Below are 18,661 nucleotides of genomic sequence, written 5' to 3'. Positions count from 1 at the left end.
ATTGTTCGCGATACACCTTAGTAAGATGTACTTTTAGTATTTTTTTTCCATATTTTTGCCTCAAAGCAATTGAGAATGGCGTGAAAAAAACAAGAAAGTGCATTCTTCACCATAGATCCTATGGTGTACCATATAAGGACTCAAATATATGGTATTACTGCCAAAATGTTTTATTTAGTATTCTATACAATATTTTCCATACAGCTGGTGATTTGGTTTGAGGGCACTTTTTACTCCCTTACCCGGCCAGGCCATTTCATCAAACAGATTACTCCTGATTGGCACCTATCGCGCTATAGCTTTCAGTCCACTTCTTCATCAATAAGCAGTAGATAAGCTTGAAGCTTAATAGAAAAAATGGGGCATACCACAATAGTTCAAAATAATGGACGCAGTGGTTTTTTATTCTACAAGGGAAAAAAAGTTCTTGATCCTTAGAATTTTCTATTTTGACAAAAAATAGAATGATAGAATATTTTTGCATTGGTAAAAGCTAGCTGATAAGGTTAATTGGATTTGATATTAACTTATCTGCCAACAAATTTTGTTAATTCGCACTTTGGAAAAACAGAGAGAAATCGATTTTTTATTTCTTCCCGATCCTTTTTCCACTCCAAAAATGTGTTCAATATTCCAAAACACGAAGCTTACAAATGATGTTTATGTTCATGCGTTGATTTCTTTGGAAATTACGTTACGCAAATCATCTAAAATTTCGAGTGTATTATTTTTTATCAAAACAACTACATGGACCTCTATTTTAAAGTTTCACCCATCCATTTACTGTGCGAAAGCTATTTCATGAAACGTATCTGTTATCTTATGTTATCTTATGAATATTAACGTTAAAATATTACATCAATATTTTTTTAGAATAGACGCGTTCGAGGAGTTCACGATAATAAAACAATCATGACGACTTTTCACCAGTGAGACAATACAGTACAACTGTGTGAATTCTTATATGTTATTCTAATAGAAAACTGTCATCGCACAAATTCATTCAGCACAAACCAAACATTAACAAGTTCCCACACTCTCACAGGAAATAACATGTTGCTCATTTTGGCGTGAACGTTTCGATGGTTTAGCGGCTCTCATATTTCGGCGTAAACACCGGATTCTGTGTATCGATTCAATGTCAGCACCCATTTTATCCACCCACAAAAACAAGATTAATATAGCGGGATATTCCCTTCAAACTGATATCTCTGGGTAAATGAACGTCGTCTATAAGCCAGACTTACCACTTCCAACGTTCGTAGATTCCAAAATGATAAACAGCGTCGTGCACCATTTGGTTAGATGGACCAGCCCACAGGGGGGCTCCAGTCGCCGTCTCCGTCGGCCACTGCTCCAAAGCATTGGTTTGAGGGGCCTTCGTGGGATTTCCGATAATGATGATGGTCCGTCAGAGTGTCTTCTTTTTTCCCTTTAACTCGCTCCTGAAGGCTTCACTAGATGCCGGAGAGATGGCCAGAGCGTTGATGTGCCGCCGGCTCAGATGCTTTTACTTATGTTGTCTAGTTTCTTTTTTCTCTGTTTTTGTTTTGTTTTCTCAGTCTGCTGCTGTGGAAAGTGCCTGCTGGAGACAGTTATGGGGTTCTTATCGGATAGCTCCTATCGTCCCGCCGAAAGGGTCAATTTAATCCAGACGCCGACGGCTATAATCAAATGGACAGCCAATAGTCGGCCCGAATGTTCGAAGAATTAGCTCAAGTATGGACCGAAAGGACAAAGGAGCGCCATTTTCGGAAATATGAGCGGATATCGGCGACGGCTTCACGAGATTGTTAGACGGAGATATTCGGCCAATCCGCAAATCCGCAGATTCCATCCCTTCCTGATCCTGTCCACTCAAACGGGGGCGGATTTTCGCATCGTTCAGAGGGTGCTTCAATTCAATCCATCGATTCCTCTACTCGAGTTGGTATTGTCTGTGGAAGAGAGCAAGAAGGGAGAAATTGTCGTCAAAAAGGCGCGAATAGTTTAGCTGCCATTTGCTATCAAAATGTTGATTATTTTGTTCGCGAAAACAAAGCTAGAGAACGGGATCTGCGATGATTGATCCAGCATTCGTGGAAATTGTTAAATAAATTAACAACTTGCTCAATAATGAATGAAAAAATTCAGCTCATTCGCAAACGGAAGCCTCTCCATTGTTTCGCTCTGATGATCATTAATAATTAATCGCATAACGTTAGAACTGTACATCGGATCAATTGAGCACAATTGATTATTCATAATGTAATTGTCGTCAACGCGATCATTTAAAATATATATAAGCAGTCTTTCATGAAATAAATGGTACGCGACAATCTGAAAAAAGGGGAATTATACACGTTATATGATTTCATTTGTGTAACTTTATCTATAATGACTGAGAAAATGAGTTTTCAGTTCACCGGCATAGAGGGCTTCGACAGACAATGCATTCGCATTGAAAATCAATGTTACCGGTCAGTTAATGGCATTTTACGGGTTTTTAATTATTGGTAACTTCACGGTCTTCGTTGCGGTCGATAGGCGCGATAAGCTGTGCAACGAAAAATTATGTTTATGTGTAAAAATGGAACAAAAAAAAAAGTGTGGTGAGGCGTGAGAAGCACAATTTGTGAATAACAATGAAACCATTTGCTGGACACAATTTTAACCGCAGAATGAAGGCACTTGAGGTAATGTAAGAGAAAGAAAATCATATTTCTATGTTTGACCTTCGATTCTAAAATTGAAAACGCTGGACTCGATACAGTTTTCAATCGAATAATGGACTTCGTTTTCCCTTATGTTGCTAACATTGATAACAGCCGCTCAAACATTTGATGGAGAAAAAAAGAGATATTTTTATGAGGTAACGAAAATCTCACCCGGCAGTACCAGATCAACGCAACCCAAATGCAACGGTTGAACAAGATGGTTAAAAATATTTTTTATGTCAAAAATGACGTTACTGTGTGATTATGGATGACGAGAGCTATTTGACGTTGGACGTTGGACTTCGTCCCGCCCTGAATGATTTTTTTTTGTTATGACTACTTTCAAACATTCACGTTTCTTTAATAACCCTTACAATTTCCTATTACTATAAATTTCCTAGTACTTCTACAAAAACTCGTCATTATAATATTCTCGTATAATATTCATTGCAAAAAACATGTTTCTTCGTTACACCGAATACATGAATACATATAATAGATTAGACAGCTCGAATCGGACAATTCCTTTCTCGAGTTTTGCGCTTGTTTTGTTTGTACGGCAGCCCCCTTAGAAGCAGGGAGGAGTATCGAACCACCATATCAACATTTCATACCCCCTGAAACTCCCACATGCCAAATTTGGTTCCGTTTACTTGATTAGTTTTTGAGCATAACCCCCCCCCCTTTCAAAAAGTGTCAGTGTCAAATCACCATAGAATATTACCCCCTAATAGACCAAATCTGGTTCCATTTGTTTGATTAGTTCTCGAGTTATGCAGAAATTTGTGTTTCATTTGTATGACATTTTTTGTAGGGGATAAGATCCTTCCCCGGCCCCACACACCCCTACATACAAATTTTCACGTCACGGTTCAGTAATTTCCGAGTCCATAAGAATCAGAACGACAGACAGAAATCCTTTTTTATATTTAAAGATGAAGAGTGAAATACATATTATTTAGCACAATTTACCACACGAATAAAACATTTTCTTTTTCATATACACTCGACAAAAAAAATTAGAGGAACAGAATGCGAAGTCGGAAATCTCAAGTGATTTTTGACATGCTGTATCTTCGTGAAAAATCAACGCACATCGATAGGAGGCGCATCATTTTGAAGCTACAACTTTCAGGTACTATAATATTTTACGTACATATTTTTATCTTGGTGTGTATAGGTGTAGTGGGCACAATATCGGGAAGAAATGAAAAATCGATTTTCTTCATTTTTCCTAGAATATTCTGGACTAACCCAATTTTTTTGCAGCCAACTCAACAGCAAATCCAATTCACTTTATCAATCAGCTTTCATTTGGTTCCAAGAACGTTCCTGTAGAACCTTCCCACACAGAGATATTTCAGTTTGAATGAAAAATTACCCCTTGTCGATCGGTCCATTGGTTCCGATAAGATGTTCATAAGATGAAGACAGACAGACAGACAGAAATCCATGTTTATAGATATAGATGTTGAACAAAAAAAGCATGAATGAAAATCGAAATGTCTGCATTCAGGCACTTTCATTACTGTCAGTAATTTCAAGTGATTATCGAGAACGTTGAGTTGATCTTCATCGCTTGCAGTGAATTTTTATTGAAAACTTGTTTGATTTTCATAATTAGAAAAACATTAACATTAGTTTTCGTTGAGCGTTGACCGTTGTGCGGTGTTGAGCGGCTGAGCGACGTTTAGCGTTGAACGGCGTTGAGCGTTCCGTTTCCGTTTATTTTTCTTTTTTATACTGTATTATAATGACTTTCAACACTTTTTGGCTGGTTTGTCAATTTCATTTTTGGAAGAATGTCGGGAGTGAGAATTGAACTCGTGGCCGGAAGCCACCATCTTCTTTTCCAAAATGGCATCGGAATACGATATTCGACTTCTGCTGTTGTCCAATACCCATATCGTTATATTAGAGCCATTATTATTGAACCGGAATTCAAAACAAGATTATGGTTGTTTTCCGCTCGTCTGTTATTGTCATCCATTGCCCATATAATTGGGGGTACATGTCATTTTCGGCCAATCGGGAGTTGATTCATAAAATATATCAAGAGCTATACTATACATTTCATTGCCAAAGTCGCTAAAACAATAATTTTGTGTGATGAATGCCCATCCTTTACCATTAATCGATTTTACTCTCAATTGGTTGACGTTGAATTGATTGCTTCGATTTTCACTAACACGTAATGATCTTCAATTTCGACGTTACGAATATCATGACCAAAATGAAGATGCAAATGAAAAATGAACTTCATGGCAAGTTGATGTTGATGTTCATTCCACTGGTGTTCATCGATAGTGTTGTTCCATATTTATCGACTCTCGCTTGAGCAGTAGATTATCAATACAAGGCAGGCTGAAATTCGCCGTATTTGAATGTCGTGAACATGAATACTTTCGGCACTGGTTTTGATTGATAAATTTGGAAAATTCTAAGAGAAAAGTGCTCACGAAGAGAGAAAATGGACAAATCGATTTGTTCCCGAAACTTTTGAGGGTTGATGTGAATCCCGATTTTCTTTCAGCGAGTTACGACGTTTTTGCTTTTCCGTGTAACCTAGCTTTTGCTGTAATTTTATTTCATTTTTGTTTTAATTTTAATTCATTTTTATAATTTATTTAATACATACATAAATCGGTTTGCAGGTATTATTTGCAAATAGTTTCCTTGCGTTTTATGTTGAAATTAACAGGAACAATATTTAAACTTTTAATTTTCAATTTGTATAATATTCACTTCCAATTGTATAGCCTTTTATCTTTTGGACAGAATGACAGCTATTTGTCTTGTTTTGTTAATGTTGGCAACTTTCGATGATCGGACGTTTCTTGGCGCTACCCGAAGTGCTGCCAGTATCACGATGCATTTCACCAACAAAATGTTGGTATCAGAGAAATCGCTCGTCGGATTGGACGATTCCATTGAGTAGTGCTCAATTAACTAGCGAATCCTGAAGGACACGGTAAGAAGAAAAGAGCTCTTAGATTTACGCTCTCTGGAAAGTTTTTAGAACAGCTTCAAATACTTCAAAAACGCTTATGCAAATAAAGCAATATTTGAATTTAAAAAAAAGTTTTTACATAAAGAGGGCTTAAAAGGTTAAAGCTCCTAATCTTACACCATCTCACATCCAAAGACGCCTGAGTTTTGCCAAAGCTCACATGGCCCGACAGTGGGACATGATATGTTATGACAAAGGAAGTTTTCAAAAGAATACATTTTGCTTTACACCATAACGAAAAGTTCTTCAATGTAAGACAGCATTTTTTTTTTACTTTTAATTTTGCTAGGTTATCCTTAATGACGAAAAAAGTTGAATTTGGGTGGCCCTGATGGTTTCAATGAGTACTGACGTGATTCACGGAAGAAGGGACAGTATTTTTCAACTAGGAACTTTGGTGAAAGCTCGTGTATGGTTTGGGCGGGATTTTGTGCAACCGGAAGACTCAAGATAGCTTTCTCATACTTTAAAATAAATAGTAAGGATTACACACAATACTCTGCAATACTCATTATTACCGTTTTGTGTAGATATCGTCTCGAAAAAAAATCAGATTTCAGCAAGATAATGCCGCTATTCAAACCAGCAAGGAAACCAAGCAATAAATTAACTAGAAACTTGACTTAGATTTTACGCTGAGGAAAAGCAATATACCACGATTGATGAACTCAAGGCCGCAAATTCGGAGACATGAGAAATTATCGGAAAATCCGTTCTTCCATACAAATGAAACACAAATTTTTGTATTACTCGAGAATTAATCAATAATTAATCAACGAAATTTGGCATGTGGCAGTTTTAGGGTGTCATAAATGTTTCTATGGTGGTTAGACACTCCTTCCTCCTCTCTAAGAGGGGGAGAGGAGGTTCTGCCATACAAATGAAAAACAAATTTCTGCATAACTCGAGAATGAATCAAGCAAATGGAACCGAATTAGGCATATGGAGGTTTTAGGGCGCAATAAATGTTTCTATGGTGGTTAGATACTCCTCCCCTTTCTCTTAGGGGGGGCTGCCATACAAATGAAAAACAAATTTCTTCATAACTCGAAATCTTATCAAGCAAATGGAGCCAAATTTGGCATTTGAAGATTTTAGGGGGCACGAAACGTTTCTATGGTGAATGGACACTCCTCCCCCCTCTCTAAGGGGAGAAGAGGGGAGGGGTCTGTCTTTTTTCTGAATCAAACTTTTATTCCATGTAACGGAGAAACATGTTATTTGCAAGTGTTTGAAAAATATTGAACGAGAATTGTGTCTGAATATCATCTGATATTATAATGATGAGTTTTGGTAGAAGTACTAGGATTTTTTAGTAAAAGGTAAATTCAACGGGGTCGATTAGAAAATCAATCAATGAATAGTTCTGCGATTGAACTCATGAACTTGCGCTTAGTAAGAAAACTTGAATGTTTGAAGGTATTGATTTTTTTTATTGCTATTGATAACAAAAAACAATTTTTGGGCGGGACGAAGTTTGCCGGGCCAGCTAGTTAACATATAAATCTACCGATATATCATAATTTTTCATTGATAATACAAAATAGAATATGAATTTTGAAATGATCTTATACAAACTGACAGCGACCATTTTCTGTTCGTTACGAAAAATCTACCCTGCATGAATCAGTTACCAGTCAACAGAAAAAAAACCGCTTGCGGCTTCTTATAATATCGTGGGTGTATTCATATTTGGGCACTCATATGTGCATATTCACAACCGCAGCACAACCGAAATTGTTCGCGGAAAATATACTACACCCTCTTCTGAACGTTTTGACATCGGCATCGTTTATGTCCTGTCTGCATCGAGCTTCGATACTTGGAAAGTGCTCTGTACCTCGATGAATTCTCGAAAGGTTGGATAATCGCCGGATCAAATATGTGGAGTAAACGTGATATCCTTGTCAGCGGTTATGGGCGTTACGTTTTCTCGGAAGGTACTGAGAATTTACGACCTAACAACTGCACTATGGGTACGATTTTCGGCAGACATTCGCTTGGGCCGAAAGATTGTTTGCTTTGGTGTGGTCTCCTTGGTTCTTTTCACTGTAAAACAGCTTACAAAAAAGGTAAACATTGGCGCTGATATTGACGGGTGTTATGAAAACTGTAGAAAGCAAAGGTTTCAAAGGTTTTCTTCCATCATAAATTTCCCTTGCAGGTTCTCATTATGATAGGTGATAATTGACTTGGAAATACTTCATTGTGTACGCGAACAAGACGAACACCTTCCGTCTCCATGCTACTTCCTAAGTTCTGTTTCATCTTTTCATTGCTCAAACCCAGTCAACAGAAAACCCTTTATGAACAACTTCTCGCTATTCATTAGACAGTATTCCGACCATGCTCAACTTTCATTACTGACGAGATATAACTTTCCGTATCTATGGCGTTGTAGTTCGACTTTGCCTGCCAGGTCAACCGATCCTTTCATGCGGCAGCTGAGCAAACAGCAAACAGCAGTAAGGAAGGGGAAGCAGGGGAAATCCATCTTGACCACCCGCGCGTATGAACGCTTATTGTTTTCTCATTATTTATTCACTACCCCTTGAATATAGCTGGGAGATGTTTTCCCATTATTGGGGAGCTCTCGGAAAAACTTTTCTCAACAATGTCTTCTCCGGTGTTGAACAAGAAAATGGTACGATGTGGATGGGCAGCAGAACATGTCCTAATTCATTTACAATCCGCAATCTTGCAGTGTTGGTTTGCTGAGAGTGAGCTTCGTTCGCTTTTTGAGTTTGCTAGTTTGCTGGAAATGTATACTTTCTTCGCACAGAAAAGCCAGACGGACGAGCAAATTCTCCGTACCAAACTTTACAGAACAGATACTGGCTGGAGGTCATCCTGCGTTTGTGTTGTGATTAACTTTTTCTTCTTCTGTAAACATTTTTTGTTTTAAGCAGTTATTGCGCAAGTATTGATTGTCTTACTGTTTATTAACCTTGAACAATGTCTTACATCTTTTGTTGTGGAAAATTATTTATTTGATGCTGTGAAAAATACCTATTTTTTTCGGTAGAACACGGTTGCCGTAAATCGCAACTATAATTATGTCCACTTATACTGTGGATATTTTTAATGAAAAAAGGAACAAAAATTGACAAATTGGCAATATATAGTTAAGTATTATTGTGTACATACATAAGATATTTGTGGGCTTGAGTGAACATTGAAAACACTGTCTAAAAGGGCAAAACAAGTTCTACTTCCAGCTGCGAAAATTAGATTCTGTTTTTGTGAATTTCTCAGATCCCCTCTGTTTCCATTCCCTCGGAATTCATTGCTTGGAGTTTTGTATCACAAAGTACTAGTAACCCTTTTTACGGGAAGAAGCATGCAAACTAGAAGTTACTAGCCAGGAATTTCTCCCGGGAGAGGCGTAAATATATGTCGGCTTTTCCTATTAATGTCCGAGAACTTCACACTTTTATCGGCTTAGACTGTCGTCTGGAAAAGACCCTTGGAACGAGAAACTTTAATCTGTTTATCTCCTAGAGAGAAATGATGCTGAGCGCACGGGAAGGAACGTCATCCGATATTTCAAGAGACAGGTCAAGGGAGACATCCTCATCTCTCCATACAATTTTGTGAATATTAAAAAGTAAGCAGCTCTGAACTCTGGCCGGTGCGATGTTGCAACGAGAGAGACGTCGTTCGGAATGGTTCAAACATTCATGCACATCTTGCACATGCACATCCTCCAATAGATGACATAAGCGCTATTTTGATCTAACGCGCAATGGAGTTTATGTGTTCATGAAACGATTTTTAGGTGAAGGAAAAAAGACACCACGCGATATGAATAAAAGTAGTTCGTTAACATAAATCTCAAAACTAAAATGAACTGGTGCTCTATCTAACAACGTGTGCATTAGTCATGTGTATACATGTATTACTGGTTATCTGTCCAATACCAATCGATAAATCAATTCTGAGGGTCAGAGGGACCGAATGACCGACAATTATTCACTAAACAGAAAAGTAAACTGTTATACAATTCCAATAATTTGAAATCAATCAAAAATTTGGAATAAAAGAAGAATAACACTTAAGCCAATTTAATATGCTCCCGAATGAAATATCAGCTCGAATGAAGACGGAAAAATTTGAAAAAAAAATAGTTTACGGTTTTTGTCAAGTCTCTCGATAATGAGTAGGTTTAATTCATACAGCGTGAAAAAACAGAACTTATTATTTATTTCCAACAAAATATCGAATTCTGATTCCAAAATTTTATGCTCAATGTTCAGAGGAAAATGAATATTTGCCAAAAAATAGCTCATGTTCGAAAGTAACTATATTAGATATTATTTTTTTTTCATTTCATTCATTTCATTCATCTCTAAAAAATTTCTATGTTAAAATAACCTATTCGATTTTTAAGATTAAAATGGAAATTATTGAGTTGTTATTTGAGTTCCCAGCTGTCAACTCCATTTAGTATCGATTCATAACACCGATCAATAGGATTCTCTATGGATTAGCAAAAAAAAAATTTAATTTGAACAGAGGATGCAAGCGAACTGAGTCCCGAATTCTTAGCAAATGTTAAAGAATTCAGTCGAAAGTGTACTGAAAACACTCATAGCACTAAGATCCTCCGCAGACAGCAACCTTTTTACGGTAGATAGTTTGGTCGGCTTCTTAATCAGTACGGAAAGGTAACAGTTCAGCTGTAAAGATCATAAGGTTGACGTCTAGATGGCGCCTCTTGCAGAAATCTGTTTGCAGACCTGAAGAGAATGCTCGCTGGCAAGAAATTTAAGACCGATGATGAAGTGATTACCGAAACTGAAACCTGTTTTGAAGAAAACCGAAACAGTACTATAAAAATGGTATCGAAAAGTTTCCAGATCGCTATAACCGCTGTATCGCCCTTGAAGGCAATTATGTTGAACAATAAAATTGAATTTTGTAAAAAAAAAAAAGTTTTACTGTGTTATCTTATAAACTTTTCAGCCAAACTGTTATGCATATGTGCACATTACATCGGTTAGTTGTGTCGTGGTATACACCAGAGCAATTCCAAATGAAATCGTCCTAAAAATGCAGATTTTAGAAGCATGTGGGCCTAATTCTCGAATACACTTCACGGTGGAAACGAAATAAACGGCACGCCATTGAACTAAGTTTTACGAGTTAGTGAAGTGTCGAAGATAATAATGAGTTTTCAGGCAGAATGTGCTCTTTTCAAATAAAAAATCATTAATGAAAATTAACTTCTTCGTATCAAACTGGTATTCAATGTGAGTGGAAAACTTTGTTTCCTTCATGCGATAGAATAATCTCATACAAAAATTTTATCTGAAGATGATTTGATATTATAATGATAAGTTTAATGGGAAACTGATCTCGTATCCAGATGTCGACACTGTACCGTTGTCATCGCGGACACGTTTCATTCCGTTTCCATCGTGAAGTGTATTCGAAGTGTATTCGAGAATCAGGCCCTGTATTTTTGATACGAATGAAAGTTTGTATTCTATTTGGGTTGGAGGAAATATGAGTTTTCCACAGCATTTGGAAATTTTTTGACTCAATTGTAACTTTTGAAAAGGGCGTCTCGATTTTAGTAAGAGAAAGAACTAAACAGTATTGATGCTCAAACGTGAAAAAAATATACATTGAGAAAAAAATAGTACTTTTTTTATTTACAAAAAAAAAACTTTAATTTGTAATATCTAAAATAGGTTTTTTTTATTTTTTTTAAATTTTGTCATATAAAATAGAAGTCATGGAGAAAATTTTAAAAATCAGTTAACGTAAATAACTAGTTTCACTACGAACATTCAGTCGAGATAATTTTGGAGATGAAAGATATTCAATCTCAACACGAAAAGCTTATTTTGCTTCTTGCTCGTGGCGGTCGTGGACTTACTACGTATTTACTATGATTTGCGCCCCGTGATAGAAGAGATACACCCTGAACCGGTGATGATCTCACTATTGCGAGAAAGAGGCATCAGAATACGATACTGCGGTGCTAAGATTAAGCAAATTTTTTATTGGGAAACGGAATATTCGAGTTGAGCTTGAACTATTCCGCACTCTTAAACAAGCTGAGCCGGAGTCGTTCAATCGATTTTTATTGAGATTGCGTTCTCAAGCTATAAGATGTGAGTTTCACGATCGTGAAGAAATTGAGATCTTGCAGCAAGTGACGATGGGAGCGTTTGACGAACGAGTACGAGATAAAGGGCTGGAAGGAACGTTTAACCTCGATGAGCTTTCAGGCTATGTTATAAACAGGGAAATTTTATTTAAGCAGAAAGAAAAAGCCAAGGTGTCGTACGGTGAGCCATCCGTTATTGCAGCTGTGAAGCAATAATGGAATGGAAGGGCAGCTTTTCGTAGACCACAGTTGACCCAAGTCGTTCCAATCTGGTACAAGACGAGCAAACAATGAGTGTGATCAGTGCGGATCCTATCGGCATACGAGTAACGCTGCAAACTACCCAGCCCGCCAGGCACGTTGTAACAAATGCAATAAAATCGGGCACGGGTGTCGAAGTAACATGAACAAATCGCATAACTCTCGGAATACGTGGAAGCGTCCAGAAGAAGAAACGAATGCTGTCGATCCGAAGGAACAGTGGAGCGAGGAGCTGCCTCGTCGTCCTATTTCAGAAGATATCCAACAGGTAAATTAGCCTACCTATGTTTTACCAATAATAACAGTGAATTTAATAAAGAAACAATCAATCAAATTTATTCATTCGGGTTCTCGTTTCATTAGGTGATTTTGAGTCCCAACAATAATAACCATAACGTGTATGTTTGACAACTTCCCCGTCGAGTTCTTGATTGATTCTGGGGCGGTAATCAATACGATTACTGAGGAAGTTTGGGAGAAACTAAGAAAGAACATAGGGCCTGATTCTCGAATACACTTCACGGTGGAAACGAAACAAACGGCACGCCATTGAACTATGTTTTACGAGTTAGTGAAGTGTCGAAGATAGTGATGAGTTTTCAGGCAGAATGAGCACTTTTCAAATGAAAAATCATTAATGAAAATTAACTTCTTCGTATCAAACTGGTAATCAATGTGAGTGGAAAACTTTGTTTTCTTCATGTGATATAATAATCTCATACAAAAATTTCATCTGAAGATAATTTGATATTATAATGATAAATTTAGTGGGAAACTAATCTCGCATCCAGATGTCGACACCGTACCGTTGTCATCGCGAATGCGTTTCATACCGTTTCCAGCGTGAAGTGTATTCGTAGTGTATTCGAGAATCAGGCCCATAGTGTCTGTTTTCAAACGAAATGCTACGTGTGACCGTAAGTTTACTGCATACGCCAATGAGAAACCTCTCCGCGTTCTGGTCGTATTTGAATCCCAAATTTCCGTCAATTCGTCAAAACCCACGACTTACGGTGAATTTTTTGTAATTGAAGGAGCCAATAAATCCCTCCTGAGCAAACAAACTGTTTCTTCTTCTTCTTTTTAGCTTTTAAAGGGGAGGGTTTAAACTTTTCAGTTCATTCGCCTCTAGAAAAAACAAACTGCTCAAGAGTTGAATGTATTGAAAGTTGGCTTGGATGCTCAACATGTCGAACAGACTGAAGATCCTTTTCCCAAGTTCCCTATTGTGAAACTTTCCATTGATCCGTTTGTACCCCCCAGGAAGATTGCCTATCTTAGGATTCCTGAGCCTATGAGAAACAAGGTTGACGAAAAATTGAAGGAAATGCTACGTCAAGATATTATTGAGCCAGTTAGAGGTCCATCTGACTGGATTTCACCGATGGTTGCCGTACCCAAAGGCAAAGATAACGTTCGACTTTGTGTGGACATGTAATATCCTGATGAATCGATCCAGAGAGAACATTTTCCGATGCCAGTGATCGATACCTGTTTGAATGAACTTCGTGGAGCCACGATGTTTTCAAGACTAGATATGACCTCAGCATATAATCACTTGCAGCTACATCCGGAGACGCGTAATATAACTACATTTATGACTAATCGAGGTTTGATGCGGTTCAAAAGGCTCATGTTTGGGATAAACTGTGCACCGGAAATCTTTCAGCAGGTGATGACAGAGTTAGTGATATTGACGGAATAGTAGTTTATATAGACGATGTAGTTGTGACTGGAAGAAACCGAGAAGAACATGACATTAGGTTAAACAAAGTCCTAACCATCTTGAAAAACTATAACGCTAAACTAAATCTGGAAAAGTATATATTTGGTGTGAAAGAGCTGGAAATATTGGGGTTTAAAGTTAGCACCATAGGAATCTCTCCGTCTGAGGAAAAGGTTTGTGCAATTAAGAACTTCCGAATGCCAAACTCCAAAAAAGAAGTTAGGAGTTGCTTAGGACATGTAAATTAAGTCGGCCACTTTATACCCGATTTTTCCACCCGTACAGAGCCTCTGCGAAAATTCATGCGTGGAAAGACTATCATTTTTGGTGAAAATCAGTGCGCAGCATTCAATGATTTGCGGCAGGAGCTAACAAATAAGGTACAGAAGTTAGGATTCTATGATCCCAGAGATACTACAGAATTATACGTGGACGCCTCTCCAGTAGGATTGGGAGCAGTGCTCATTCAACGTGATAATGCAAATAGACCCAAAATCATTAGCTTTCCAAAGGTCTGACAAATGCCGAGCGCATGTATCCACAAACGCAGCGAGAAGCTTTAGCTGTAGTTTGGGCAGTGGAGAGATATTATTATTTGGACTCCAATTCACTATCTTTACGGACCACAAAACGCTAGAATATATATTCAAAGGGAAACACAGAGACGGAAGACGAGCCTGCTCACACGCTCAAGACTGGGCACTACGTTACGATTTTCAAATAAAGCACATTCGGGGAACGAGGAACATATCAGATGTACTTGACACTTCCTTTATGCGATCGGCGAACAATACGCGGCTATTACTATTGAAGAAATCCGAAACAAGACTGCGTTGGACTTAACACTTAGCAGTTTAATTAAAGCACACACAATTGGCCGAAAGATCTTTTTCGATACCAGGCATTCAGCAAGGAGTTGGGCTTCATAAATGGTATTGTAGTTCGTGAGGATAGAATTGTTTACCATTAAAATTGCGAAAGAGGACACCAGAAATTGCTCACCGAGGACATCCCGAGATTGTCGCTATGCGCAGGAATCTTCGGCAGCATGTGTGGTGGGCATGCATGGACCGTGATGTTTGCTGTGCTGTAAAAGAGTGCATTGGGTGTACAGCTGTCAGTGGTCAGTGCCCTCCAGAGTTGATGACTCGTAAGGACATGCCAGACCGGGCTTGGCAGTAAATCGCCATTGATTTACTATCAGCCAAAGACTGTGGTTCTTTTCTTGTTGTAGTAGATTACTACAGTCGGTTCACTCAAGTAGTGGAGATGAGATGTACAGCTGTATCTAAAACAATTGAGGCACTGGAGAGCATTTTTAAAGACCGTGTATCCTGAAAAACTTCGCGCGGACAACGGACCTTCGTTCACGAGTGGAGAGTATACTAGATTTTGTGTTAGTAGGAACATCGAATCGATACATTCCATACCATATTAGCCCGAAATGAATGGTTTGGTGGAACGACAAAACCAGGGGATACTCAAGGCGCTACGGATTGCGAAAGTAACGAAATCTGATTGGAGGAAGTCTCTGGACGAGTATGTGTATATGTACAACACTACTCCTCATTCGGTCACGGGGAAGGCTTCTTTTTAAATCATTAACAGGACGTCCAGTCAAGGACCTTCTGCCATCATTACGCACAGACTCTAATTGGAGGCGAGATGAAGAGGTTCGTGAGCGCGATGCAATAAAGAAAATGTGAGGAAAACTGTGTGCTAATGAACGTAGACGCGCAAAGCAGTTGGAGATATCCACCGGAGACATAATAATGATGAAAAACTACGAATCTGGTAAACTTGAACCAAATTTCAAAATGGAGAAATACACGGTGCTCAAATGATCAGGCAATGATACACTTGTTGCGAGTGAAGGCGGTGTGAAATATCGTCGACCAGTTGCTCACTTGAAAAAGTGGCCATTTTCATCATCAAATGCTTCTTTCTCTGACTCGTCTACAGATTTTAATCAACCAATGGAACAACCTCCTACACATTTAACAATGGAAGGAAATTTTCGAAGGGAGAAGAGCAATACAGATAACCAAGACCTGCCCCAAAAGTCCCTAGAGGGAAGAAAAAAAAACCGAAAGATGATCACGATTCCAAAGGCTCAACTAAAAATCGTCTATCCGAATAAAGACAGTGCCGAAGCGATATACAACAAGATTTCTTTTTCTTGAGTACTTATGTTTCTTTGATTTTAGTGAGAGTAGGAGAAGGATGTGGAGTTCAGAGAAATGAGCAATAAAAAGAGAGGGAGAGGATTACGGAATCGGTGAGCCGTGGTTGATGTCGTGAGAAGATGCGTGGAGTAGTTAGTCAAGTTGTAACAGTACGAGAAGTCGGTTGAAAAATAAACAAGTGGAATAAAAATATTTTTGTGAAAAAGAAAAAAAAATTGACTCAATTATATACAGGACTCGATTATATATAGTGGAAAGAAATCGAAAACTGTATATAATCGAGTCCGCGCTGTATTTAAAAAAATATTTCTAATCTATTGTCTTTTTTATAGTAAACTAGCTGACCCGGCAAGCTTCGTCTCGTCCAAAATTCATTTTTCGTTACCACATCCACGTTTCTTATTAAGCCCGCGCTTGTGGGTCCAATTGCAAAATTGTTCATTGATTGATCTTCCAATCTACCCTTATAAATTACCTTTTACTGTGAAGTTCCTAGCGCTTCTAGCAAAACTCGTCATTATAAAATAAAATTATTTTCAGACACAATTCTCGTTTAAGATTTTTCAACCTCTTACAAATAATATGTTTCTCCGTTACATGGAATAAATGTTTGATACAGAAAATATGATAGAATAAAAAAGACCTCTAAATCGGACAATTCCTTTCTCGAGTTTTGCTCTTATCAACACATTTGGCGATCCATTTTTATTTATATAGATAGAAGACGATATAGGAATGCGCTTTATCACATTAAAATCCATTTCCACTTTCGAACGAAGATCAATTTCGTTAGCGCAAAACATCAAATGGACTAATAACGCTTGTCAATATGTAACTGTAGAACATATGCGAATTGAATTTTTCGAACTTTTCCATTTTTTTCAGATATTTCCGAGAATTTTCAATTGTCATGTTTGGTTGAAATATGTGTGTTATTTCTATGAGACCCCTCTCCATTCCAGAGGAGTGAGGGGTGTCATACCATCATAGAAACATTTCTCTTGCCAAAAAATCCTCACATCCCAAATTTGGCTCAATTTGCTTGTTTAGTTCTCGAGTCATGCAGAAGTTTGTGTTTCAGCAAACCCCCGTCCTCCTCCTTAGAGAAACGAGAGGAGCGTTTGACCACCATAGAACCATTTATTGCATTCTAAAACCTCCACATGCCAAATTTGGTTTCGTTTGCTTGATTGATTCCCGAGTAATGCAGAAATTTAGAAATTTGTATTTCATTTGTATGGTAGCCTCCTCTTTGAGTGGGGGGAGGTGTGTCTAACCATCATTGAAACTTTTATTGCACCCTAAAACCTTCACATACCAACTTTAGTTTAGTTTTCTTGATTAATTTCCGAGTAATGCAGAAATTTGTGTTTCATTTGTATGGCAGCCCCCCCCCTTAGAAAGGAGGGAGGGGTCTCAAAATATCACGAAAACCTTCCCCGGCCCTACATACCAATTTTCTTGTCGATCGGTTCCGTAGTTTCCGAGTCTATAAGAATCAGACAGACAGACATCATTCCATTTATATATATATATATATATATATATATATATATATATATATAGATAGGCTTTTTTAATATGTTTGTCGTGTCATGTTTATGAAATTTTATGAATTTGCTTATAATTTCCAACAACTTTTCCAAATACATAATTATGGTAAAAATATATGTTCAAGTTCAACTTGAGTCAAACAATTCCCAATTGCTGTGGAAAACTCATATTTCCTCCAACCCAAACGGAATACAAACTTTCATTCGAATCAAAAATACTTATGTTTTGTCATTTGTCGATTTAATTTGGAATTGCTCAGGAGCAAAAGTGTTTATAGTTTGTGTGTGTGGATTTGACTGATACACGAATCAATTGCAGCGATCATTGAACGGGCAATGAGAGAGGAGAGAGGAAGTATTACGATTTAAGCTGCAATTCCACCATTTCTCGATTGTTCACAGATATATTTGCATCAATCGACAGGAAATTATTATTACGTATCTGTCACAGAACATCATCAAACAAATTTTTCGTATAATATATTTTCACATTTAGCGAAAAAATGTGTTACTATTTTACATAGAATACATATGCGTTACAGAAAAAAAAATCAATTTTCATTTATTATTTTAATTTTAATAGTTACTAGATAAACCACCCGAAAATCCATTATTGTTCTGATGCTTCTTAAAATCGGAGAACGTAGCTCAATGTCGTAAATGTGATGGTGGTGGTGATGGAACAAACATATAATAATCTATGAGCGTGTGTACGTCAACAAGAAACAGATCGCCACGATAACTGTTATAGCTATAATATTAAAGATAAGAATTACGCTTGCGATGCTTGCTTATTATTCTCGTGCGGGAAAGAACGAATAATGACTCACCCATCTTCAGTTGATTCTATAAAAAAGAAATTAAACTAGATTTTCGAAATTTTAAAGGCAAAGCTATATATTTTCAATTTCATGTATTTTTTCAATTCCGCGTAACATTCATATACTTCCTGAATATTAGAATATAATCTGGGGGAAGCTGGGGCGTTTCATCAATTAGGTAAACATCAAATCTTTAAGTGAGGGCAAGTGGAGACAGTTTTTTCGTTACTTTCAATCCATTGCACAATGGTCCAGGAGATGTATTTAAGTGGAAATTAGCATTTAGATCT

At 37.6% G+C, this 18,661-nt stretch overlaps 1 protein-coding gene across 1 annotated transcript in view; it reads right to left on the bottom strand.

Annotated features, from left to right (window-relative positions):
• LOC129774798 (uncharacterized) overlaps positions 1 to 18,661 on the bottom strand; it is a 214,189-nt gene that overhangs the window by 83,075 nt on the left and 112,453 nt on the right. Inside the window, exon 2 of the mRNA XM_055778759.1 lies at positions 1,248 to 1,937. Coding sequence (XP_055634734.1) covers positions 1,248 to 1,365 — 118 coding nt within the window. The 5' untranslated portion in view covers positions 1,366 to 1,937. The remainder of the gene's footprint in view (positions 1 to 1,247; positions 1,938 to 18,661) is intronic.

Source organism: Toxorhynchites rutilus, chromosome 3, assembly GCF_029784135.1.
Source record: "Toxorhynchites rutilus septentrionalis strain SRP chromosome 3, ASM2978413v1, whole genome shotgun sequence".
Lineage (NCBI taxonomy): Eukaryota > Metazoa > Arthropoda > Insecta > Diptera > Culicidae > Toxorhynchites > Toxorhynchites rutilus.
Note: the sequence above shows the minus strand (reverse complement) of the source record. Positions and strands in the feature narration are given on the sequence as shown.